This window comes from Ictidomys tridecemlineatus, chromosome 5 (assembly GCF_052094955.1).
Source record: "Ictidomys tridecemlineatus isolate mIctTri1 chromosome 5, mIctTri1.hap1, whole genome shotgun sequence".
Classification (NCBI taxonomy): domain Eukaryota; kingdom Metazoa; phylum Chordata; class Mammalia; order Rodentia; family Sciuridae; genus Ictidomys; species Ictidomys tridecemlineatus.
The window spans coordinates 46,334,941-46,346,566 of record NC_135481.1 but is presented as its reverse complement, the minus strand read 5'-3'; the positions used below and the strand labels follow the sequence as shown (position 1 = coordinate 46,346,566).

Here is an 11,626-nt window from a genome sequence, read left to right as displayed (position 1 = left end):
ATGGATATAAATGCAATATTTTTCTAGATTCCTTAAAATAAATTGATATTAACATAATATCATATATATTTATAAATAATCAAATTATTTTGTTAATAAATCATAAATATTTTCTCTGTCCTTATACTATTTTTAGGGCCCAAAATTTCTAATGTGTCCCAGCTGTTCAGTCATGGAAACCATGATCCACTAACAGGAGCATACAAAAACATGTAGTAACATACATACCCCAAATTTTTGAACCTTATATCAGAAACTGACAGACCTTTGTAACAATGAAAAAGTAATATTGAATGACCTTTAGAGAATTCATTCAGTAGAAAAGCATATGAACAGAGGAATACTGTTTGATTTTGGAGGGTTTTTGTAAGTGACATTAAAAAGCCATGGATAAGCCATATATATACACATACATACATGCAGTTACAAAATAACCAGGACTTAGTCCAAGAAATTTATTATTAGACTGTAAAAAAGGAGAATTTGGAAATGACATCATATGAAGCTGATGCCAATGAAAAGAGCCTTGGATTCATTTGTGACATTTCTGCTTGGAGTCAGAAACAGAAAGACAATAGAAATCAGAGGAGCAGTCTGTTAGCAGAAGCCTTAGGAATTCAAATCAACAAGTAGGCTTAGATATATTTTCAATGTTTTTAATCTAAAAGTAAGGAGAACTGATTTTCATGATAAACTTAGATTTATCATGTGACATCTCTGTTCCTGAGTATTATCATCTATAAAATAAATAGGATGAAACAAATGATCCCATTTGATCTAATTTTTAGAATTAGATCCCAAATTCTAAAATCTCCATTATATAACCACAAGTTTTCTAAGTGTCCAAAGGATGAGGTAGGAAGGCAGATACTAAAGAAGGGAGGGAAGGGAAAAAAAAAACAAGCATTTAGTTATTATGGCAATTTGCTGGCTAGTTCGGATAAAGAATATTAACAAATTCAAAACAGGGAAAGCATACAGTGAAAAGGAGAAATACACTAATTTCCAACTCTAAAAAATTAAACTCACCGCTTGGCACCTTTGGAGGTATAAAGAATATTGGAAGTAGTGGATTAAAGGTAAAAATCGGCTTTGGTTTGAAACATTTTACATTGTAATTACAAAGAGAATGAGCAGAAAGCATCTCTTAGTTATGTTTAAAAATTATCAAAGTAAAAATACTCACTGTGTAGTTATCATGAATATTAAATTACTTATATTAATCACCCAGTGCAGGGCCTGAAACACAGGAAGCTCCACTGCTAGATCCCCGTCTCCTTACTTGGTGAGAGTACTAGAGATACACAAGAGCAAGGTAACATACCTAAATGTAACCTAGTGCACTACATTAAGAGAGATCAAAATTTTCAATGACTTTATTTTTCCCATTTTCGTTGAGTGTAGAGTTGCATTTTGGTTTAGAGTGTTTAGGACATCTTCCTGTAACCCACAAGCTGATAGAAAAGTTTCCTCATTGCTGCCTTCATCTCCTTGTTCCTAAATGTATAGATCATTGGATTTAGAAAAGGAGTGAGAACTGCATCTAAGATAGCAAGAAATTTGTCCACATGTGATGAAGGGAAAGGCCAGGTGTAGAAGAAGATCAATGGCCCAAAGAATAAAATTACCACAGTGACATGAGCTGATAAAGTGGAGAGGGCCTTGGATAAACCACCTGAGGAGTGTTTTCGAACAGTAACCAGAATGAAGATGTAAGAAATGATCAGTATGAAGAAGGATCCCACAGAGATGAATCCGCTGTTGGCTGTGACCATGAACTCCAGACTATCTGTCTTTGTGCAAGCAAGTCTAATGAGCTGAGGCAGATCACAGTAAAAGCTGTCCAGTACATTCGGGCCACAGAAGGGCAGGTCTACAACAAAAGCCAACTGGGCCACTGAGTGGATGAGGCCAAGGATCCAGGCAACAACCAAAATGATAATGCACATCCGTGGGCTCATGATGGTCAGGTAGTGCAGAGGCTTACATATGGCCACATATCTATCAAAGGCCATGGCTATGAGCAGCACCATTTCTGTGCCCCCAATAGCATGAATAAAGAAGATTTGAGCTATGCAACCCCCAAAAGAGATTGCTTTGTGTTTTCTAAAAATGTCATACATCATTTTGGGGGCCACAGTAGAGCAACCTCCCAGGTCAAGAAACGAGAGCTTGGCCAGCAGAATGTACATGGGGGAGTGTAGGTTCGAGTCAGAAGTCACAGAGAACAAAATGAGGAAGTTTCCCATTAAACTTGCCAAGTAGAACACAAAAGAAAAGAGGAAAAGTAGAAGCTGGATCTCCCATGAGTTGGAAAATCCCAGGAACACAAACTCAGACACCACAGAGAGGTTGGCTCCATCCATTGTCTCAGAGAGCAGAACTGTCTCAAGCATTACCTGATAAAGGAAAGTAACAAAAAAAAATCAAGCTTTGTAGGGAATCACTGACTACATGAGTTTCAACTTGTAAGGAAAAAATACGCCTGAGCAATGCCAAAACCCTTTTTCCATTCAACTATAGCTGCAAAAACAAGCCACTGCTTCTAACTCCCAGACTCCCTAAAATTTCCAGGTTTAAAAAAGAGAGTAGGCAAAAAAAAAATTAGGAATCAAAAGATCACTGGAGGAGTAGGAATTCTCTGGAATAATATGATGATGGAGGGGAAAAGGCATGGAAATGAACTCTGATTTCTCCCTCATAGTTTATTACTCCTGCTCATGGAATTCCCAAATTTCAAGCAATTTCTCATGACCTTTGTTTTCCTTATGTCTTTACTCCTGAATGCAATACTATCACTCTCATCAATACTCCCTCATGTTTACCTTCATGCTATTCCTGTTTTATCACATCATATTTACTTTTTCCTCATGAGGAGAGGAGATAATAGAGAAACCCTAAAATTCCCACTTTGGTAACTCAGTAGGTGGATTACACAGCCTGGGCTGTGACAGCATTCTGGTCAAGTACAAGGTCAGAAAAGAGATTCATGATGCAGAATCTAAAGATGGATGGAGTAAAAACAGGATAATAACAAAATTACACAAAAATGATACTTGTAGATCAACATCCATGCCATATTAACTTTCCCTGGTTCCTGGAATGATAGAAAGAACGCCACACTTCAAATCAGAAGAACGTGAACATGTCCTATCCCGGCCCTGAGGGAATTTGAGTACTCGGTCCTTTCTCCCATCCTTCCAAACTCAGCTTACTTCCTGAACCCAGTTTTATCATCTGTAAAATAAAGGGGCTGAGGCAGGTGACATTAAGGAATCTTTTCAAGTGTAATGTTTTTATTATTTTATCGTTCAGTGCTAGTCTGCTCTGTAATGAAGCTCACCACAATATTGGTATTCTCTTCACTGAACTGCTAATATATTTGCATCTTTTCCCTTGTTTGCAGTTGGGTGTATCTCATATTCCATAGAAAGCCCTCTCTTCAAATTAATCTCCCTCTTTTCTAATTCACTCTGTGACTTGATTAACAATATTGCAAATCTGCTGTATCATTTATTTTGTCATTTATCACAATCATCAACAAATAATCTGCAAACATCTATTAGATGCCCATCATCCCCAGTGGACACTCTGAACTTCATGAAGTATTACTTAATGCTTTTGCACTTTAGCATGCGCAGGCATGCACACACACACACACACACACACACACACACACAATGTAAAAATAATAAAAAAATAAACTATTTTAAAATGTCAAATAAAGCCAGAAATGGTAGCACACACCTGTAATCCCAGCAACTTGGCCGGCTGAAGCAGGAGGATCACAAGTTCAAAGACAGCCTTAGCAACTTAGCAAGGTCCTGAGCAACTTACAAGACTCTATCTCAAAATAAAAAATAAAAAGGTCTGGGTGTGTAGTCAGTTGTTAAGCACTGCTGGGTACAATCCTCACTACCAAAAAAAATGTCAAATAATAATATGATTATAGTTTTTTAAACAGAAAAGATACCCTTGAGTTAGGGTGAGTAGGACTGTCTTCCGAACGAAATCATAACCCGTGTTGCAGATTAAGAGATGGAGCTAATCTATTTCAACACACAGCATCATAACTAAGCTTAAAGAATTACTAAATGATTCCCCCAGACTGGAGGAAAGGGGTGATTACTTAAAGAACTGCCGAATCATCCCCCAGTCTGCAACAGTGGTTGGTGAGCCTTCTATGGTAATAACAACAACTAACAAAAACAGTGACCACCATGTGCAAAATACCATAATTACTCCTTTACAGACACTATCCTGTTTGATATCTATGAAAATTGGTATTACTGGCTCCTTTTTACAGGTAGAGAAATGAAGACCAAGGAGGAGAAGTAAGGTGCAGGCCAGGAGTGAGTGGTAGAACTGATACTGATGCTCTCTCTGCTCTCATCCTACATGGAGAGCAGACAGCTTTTTCTCATGACTTCACAGTTCTATCACATACCTAGACCCTTTCTGGGTGCCCCGTGTTCTACTCTCAGCACACTGGGCAAATCTAAGTGAAAAAAAGACAGATTTATTCTCAAGTGTTCACAGCATGTGGGTTTCTTAAGCCACTTTGAATGCATCCATAATATATTCTGGCTTTTTAAATAAACATGGTAGGAGAATGCAAAGCCATTTAAAACCTGCTGTGCTTTCAGACCCCCATGTCTTGGTCCCCACAGAATCCTTTAGTTTTTTGCAGAAGAGACTTAGTTCTTACCTTCTCTAGTGAATGGACAAAGAAGCAAAGGCACTCTGTCTCCATATCCCATAGAATGCCCTCTCCTCACATTGATCACGCCTTCTCCCTCTTCTATAATTCATTTTCTGACTCGATTAACATGTCATTGCAAATTTGCTGGATCATTTATTTTGTATTTATCATAATAATTTGTACTCAACCAACAAACATTTACTAGATGCCTATCATGCCTAATGGACACTTTGAACTTATTGAAGTATTAAATATTCCTTCCCTTAGCCTTTCACATTTTTAGCACACCCACAACATGTCTTTGTGTAAAAAATAAACTCCAGAACTAAGGCAAGTAGATTCTGTTCAAACTTCCAAGACTTTCTCCTTAACATTCTAATTCCCTTTTTTCAACTTCAACCTTAATTTAATATATAGATTTTTAAAAGACAAGAAAGAAATTTCAGTTTCTGTGTCCTTTTCTTCTCATTTTATTGATGTTTGCTCATTAAGCTCTGCTAAAGCTGCTTCCCCTATGCAAGGTAGTATTTAATTTATTCCTTTACAAAGTAATACTGTCACTAGAAACATCTATTTAATAATAATTGCCCTTGGGGATTTCAACACTGTACCATCATATCACTAAACTATTTCTGTATTTGCTACCAATCTACTCATTTAAAGACCAAAGATGTAACTCTTTCCAAAACATAACCACATTCAACATTCCTCTGGTCAGATCTAGCATTTCTTTATGCACAAACATTTATAAAAATGTTATTATTGTGGGAGATAGAGCTAATTGGAACACAAGGGAATACTGACCAAATGATACTACAGAGACAGAATCAACAATATGAGACTTGGGATCACCAATACATATCCAAGGGAATTGTCACCCAGAATCCTGACAAGCCAATGGAGGAAGCCATAAGTGAGTCACAAAAATGTAGTGGAGGCAGAGATAAAAATGTTAGGATATAAAAAAACAAAAGGTATGTAAATAAGAAGTAAACCTAAGAGCCATCATACTCTGAAACCTAAAGCAGAGGTTTATATTTTGGTTTCTGGGGTAATTGTTTTCAAGCAATCATAAAGATCACACAAATGAATATATATTGAACCACAATAAATTTCCAAAAATAGAAATGGTACATTCTTAAACCACTCTAATCACAATTTAACAAAATTTAACTTCGATAATAATGTAAAAAATCATTTTAAATTTTAAATTTAAACTCCTCCTAAGATTAACAATCAAGTAGGGTGGGGGGGAACTACAAAGATATTCTTGTGAAAATTGAGAAAACTTGAAAATGGATTGTATATGAGATGACATTGGTGATTTGATATGTATTTTGTTAGATAAAATAGTTATGATATTAAATATTAGGGGAGGGGAGGGGCATAGGGGCAGGAAAGATGGTGGAATGAGATGGGCATCATTATCCTAGGTATATGTATGACTGCACATATGGTGCAATGCTACATTGTGTATAACCAGAGAAATGAAAAGTTGTTCTTCAGTTGTGTACAATGAATCAAAATGCATTCTGCTGTCATATAAAACTAATTAGAACAAATAAATTAATTAATTTTTTGAAAAAGACCTTAAACAAGATAGACATGATTTTAAAAAAATGTCACCTGCTTCTCAGATAGGGCATTAATATTCAAACTATATAAAGAACACAAAAACTTAACATCAAAAACAAATAATCCAATTACTAAATTAGCAAAAGAACTAAACAGATACTCCTCAAAAGGAAAAAATACAATTGACCAATAAATATGTGAAAAATGTACATCTCTAGCAATCAGGGAAATAAATGCAAACCAAAACTATACTGAGATTTCAACTCACTCCACTCAGAATGGCAAGTATCAAGCATGCAAATAATAGTAAGTGTTGGTGAGGATGTGGGGAAAAACATACACTCATACGTTGTTGGTGGGACTGCAAATGAATGCAACCACTCTGGAAAGCACTAGGAAATTTTCTCAAAAAACTAGGTATAGGACCACTATATTACCCAGCTATCCCACTCCTCAATATATATGCACAAGATCTAAAATCAACATACTATAGTGACACAGTCACATCAATGTTTATAGAAGTACAATTCACAATAGACAAGCTATATAAAACCAACCAAGATTCCCTTCAACAGATAAATGGAAGGTATATAAAATGTGGTATATACATACATACAATGGAATATTACTCAGCCAGAAAGAAGAATGGAAAGTATGGCATTTGCTGCTAAATTGATGGAATTGGAGACTATAGTGTTAAGTGAAACAAACTAGACTCAGAAAGTCAAAGGTCTGATATTTTCTCTGATAAAGGTAACCCAAAATAAAGATGAAAAAGAAAAGAGAGAAAGGGAAAATGTGGGGGTGGGATTGCATCAAAACAGAAGAAAGACCAATGGACTATATGAAGGGGTCTGAAGGGGTCTGAAGGGGATGGAGGAAGGAAAGGATAACAAAACAACAGTGGAATGAATCTGACCTACCTTTTCTATGCACATATATGTATACACCACAGTGAATCTCACCATCATGTATATCCACAAGACACTAACCATAATAAAAAAAATCTAAAATTAAATAGCAGAAACATCTGTAAAGTAGAGGAAGGAAATAGGAAAAAGAAAGAGGGGTGGCAAATGGGAAATATGGGAGACAAAACTTGAGCAAATTATATTCCATGTGTTTTTAATTATGTCAAAATGAATCCTAAAGTTATGTATAACTAAAAAGAACTAATAAAAATTTTTTAAAAGACTGGAAGAAAAAAATTGTAATTCCAACAATATTGAAGGAAATGTTCACAATAAAGGAGTAGCCAAATAATTACAGAACATAATAAAATACTCTGAAGCCAAAAAATAAAAGATTGGGCAAGCTCTATGTGTATGGAAATGAAATGCCCCAGAGTGACCCTAGTATAAATTAGGGACTTTGGGAGAGATAATGTGTTAATATAGATCCGCTCTGGTGGGGAATATTAGCAATGGGAGAGGTGATACCATTTTTATTCTGATTCTAAAAATTGAGCTACTGGGCTGGTGATGTAGCTCAGTGACCAAGCATTTACCTGGCATGTGCAAGATCATGGGTTTGATCCTTAGCACTACACCTAAAAAATAAATTACTGCGGTATAGATCTAATAAAATATATGCAAGATCTATATAAGGAAAATACAAAACTCTGATGAAAGAAGTCAAAGAAAAGCTAAATAAGTGCAGAGATATTCCATGGTCATGGATCAGAAGACTCCATATTGTCAGTTCTTCCCAACTTCATCTATAGTTTCAAGGTAAACCGAATCAAAATCCAAGTCAGTTATTTTGTGGATATCAACAAACTGACTCTAAAGTATACATGGAGAGTCAAATGACCCAGAATAGCCAACAATCAATGATTATTGATTAATCTGAAGAAACAAAATTGAAGGACTGACATTATCTGACTTCAGAAATTACTATAAAACCACAGTAACCAAGACAGTGTGGTATTCACAAAAGAATATAAAAATAGACCAAAGGAACACAATATGCCTATTTCCAAAAAAAAAAATAGATCCATGTAAATATAGTCAACTGATCTTCCACAGAGGAACAAAGAAAAAAAGAAAAGATATTATTTTCAGTAAGTGGCGTTAGAACAATTGAACACCCACATCCACATACAGAAAATCAATCTAGATACAGACCTTACATTCACAAAAAATAATTCAAAATGGGTCACAGACCTAAATGCTAAACATAAAACTATAAATTAAACTTTCAGAAAGTAGCATAAAAGAAAATCTATAGATGAGTTTAGGTTTGGCAACAATTTTTTTTTTTTGGTACCTGGGATTGAACTCAGAGCACTTGACCACTGAGCCACATACCCTGAACTATTTTCTTTTTTATTTAGAGACAGGGTCTCACTGAGTTGCTTAGTGCTTCACTTTTGTTAAGGCTGGCTTTGAACTCACCATCCTCCTGCCTCAGCCTCCTGAGCCACTGGGATTACAGGTGTGCACCACCACACTCAGCTCCAATGACTTTTTAAATGCAACACCAAAAGCATACTTAATGAAAGAAATTATTTTAAAACTACGTAAAAATAAAAATTTCTGTCTGGTGCAGTGTTGAGTGCCTATAATCCAGGGACTTGGGAGGCTGAGGCAGGAGGATTGCTAGTTACAGTCCAGCCTCAGCAACTTAAGGAGGCCCTCAGCAACTTTAGAGAGACCCTGTCTCCAAAAACTAAGAGAGCTGGCAATGTGACTCAGAGGTTAAGCACTCCTGGATTCGATCCTCAGTACCAAAAAAATAATAATAATAAATTTTAAAATAAATAAATAAAATTTTCTGCTTTGCAAAAGACACTGTCAAGAGAATGAAAAGACAGTCTCCAAAAAAAAGTTTGTAAAAGAAACATGTGTGGCATGGCCTCTGCTACCTTGGTCGCTACTTCTGACTCTACTCCCGTAGTCGCTGTTGCTGAACCACTATCCTATCAAACATCTGCCATCTGCACTGCTACCACCATGGATGCTGCCTCTGATTCCACTGCTGGCCAGCCTGAGGTTGCCTGGAGGACTTCTTTCTGGGTGCTGCTGCCCTTTAAGCTGCAACCACAGATGCAACTGAAGCCATCACTGCTGCAGACCCCTGGAGGTGACCCTGCCCCCATAGCTGCAGTTGCAGCTGCCACTGCAGCCACTGCTGCTGCCAACCAGCTGCCTGCTACCAACAACCACTGCCACTACCACTGCTACCATGGCCTAAAGGACTGCTGTCGGGGAGACTCCAGGTTTGGCTGCAAGTGACTGCACCATTTTGGGACACCTGCCTGGCTTGGGGCCTGGGTGCCAGCAGGTTTACCACCACAAGAGCCTCTGCTGGGGACTCCAGATGGGACTTGCAGGTCCAGTGTGGGGGTGCCTGCAGGTTTGGAGGAGCCTTGGGTCTTCCTGCTGAGTGTGGTGGTGGCCCTAGTCTTGCTGCTGAATCTTGGGGTTGCTCCATTGCATAAGTACATCCATGGTGGTCTCTCTGCAAGTAGAACCAGCATTGAGATCTTGGGACTGCAGCATGGCGGAGCCTGAAGTTCTGACAATGGGTGGGATAGAGACTGAGTTTGAGAAGACTGATCTGGGTTTGGTAATCCAAGAGCGTCAGAGACAGGCTGAGAATCTGTTGAACACTGACAGAAGCAGTTCAACTTTCCAGCAAGATTTAGTTTATCTTATTTTATTTTTTGACTCACTAATCTCTCTACTATATTTGGAACAAGATGTTTTTTATGCATCAGTCTGTGGAGGACAATGATATATGAATGGTGTTTTGCATTTTTGTTGTATTCTTCTGTCTTTAATTTTTTTCTCTTTGTTCATATTCTTCCTCTCTCTTGTCTATTTTCTTGGATTTTCTTGCCAACTTTTCTCCAACCAACAGCCAGTCTCTGTCAGCTACTTTCCACTCTTCCCATGGATGTTTCCTTCTAGCTTCTATCTTCCTCCCTTGCAAATATTGCATGCTACACTACCTTTGTTCTCTCATCCACCATTTGAAATTGTAAATCATTTTAACAAATATTCTGTTTGTACTATAAATATTTATTGAACTCACCATTTTGGTTTAATGCAAGTAAGCAGTAGATGCCTTAGTGGGAGCTATTAGGTTTAAGGCTATATATTGTGTACACTGGATGGTGTTGATATTGGTCTCACCAGTAAAGGCGAAGTGCTAGAAACCCTCAGGAATACTATAGGTCTACAGGGTAGAATTTATGCTGCCTTAGATCCATACTTCTAAATGGGAAAACACACTAACAACATGAAAAACAAGGGAATAAAGCAACCCAAACAAAACTTCTGTTGTAGTTCTTCAACAACAGAAGCCACTAATAACACAGTAGAAGAAATGTCCAAGAAGGAGTTCAGATTGTACATAGTTAAATTGATATGTGAAGTAAAAGATAGTATAAGGTGTGAAATCAAAGAAAAACTACAGGAAATGAAAGATCACTTCAATGAAGAGTTAGATTGTAAAAAAAAAAAAAAAAGCAGAAATCCTCAAAATGAAGGAATCAGTAAATCAAATTATAAATTCAATAGAAAGCATCACCAACAGACTAGACCACTTGGAAGACATAACCTCAAACAATAAAGACAAAATATATAATCTTGAAAGTAGAGTTGACCATGCAGAGAAGATGATAAGAATGAACAGAACATCCAAGAATTATGTGATAACATAAAAAGATCAAATTTAAGAGTTATCAGAATAGGTGAAGGAGCAGAGATATAAACCAAAGAAATGTAAAATCTTTTCAATGATGTAATAGCATAATGCCGCAGTCCTGCTGGGCAAAATAACTGGGAATCAGCAATCAGCCAATAAGGAGTCCCCACCATATTGATGGCTCGGTGGCATTGCCTAGCAAGCCACTCCTCCTGGCAAACTGCTGGGCACCATCTTGACTTGGTCTTGGCCTCCAACATCTCCCCCCTTTTCTTTTACTAAACAACAAGTATGTGGCTTAGGGACCGTGCCTGTCTTAGGTTGTCCAATACTACATATGGTCCTTACCCGTCATTGAATGGTCTGACCTCAAATCATATAACAATTATATATGATAAGCACTTACATTTGGGGGTGGGGGGTACCAGGGATTGAAATTAGGAGTATTCAACCACTGAACCACATCATCAGCCCTATTTTTTGTATTTTATTTAGAGACAGGGTCTCACTGAGTTGTTTAGCAGCTCACTTTTTGCTGAGGCTGACTTGGAACGCACAAATCCTCCTGTCTCAGCCTCCTGAGCTGCTGGGATTACAGGCATGCACCACCATACCAGGCTGAGCCCTTACATTTTTAAAGTTTTTTAAATGTATGTCTAATAACAAATGATGCCCATCCTTTAACACAATTCTATG

General features: G+C 37.3%; 1 protein-coding gene across 1 annotated transcript; it reads right to left on the bottom strand.

Moving 5' to 3' along the window:
- Nucleotides 1-1,427: 1,427 nt before the first annotated feature.
- Nucleotides 1,428-2,378, bottom strand: LOC101976943 (olfactory receptor 4F15). The gene has a single exon (XM_005337149.2). The coding sequence runs from the start codon at nt 2,364-2,366 to the stop codon at nt 1,428-1,430; it is 939 nt and encodes a 312-aa protein (XP_005337206.1). The 5' UTR covers nt 2,367-2,378.
- Nucleotides 2,379-11,626: the final 9,248 nt, after the last annotated feature.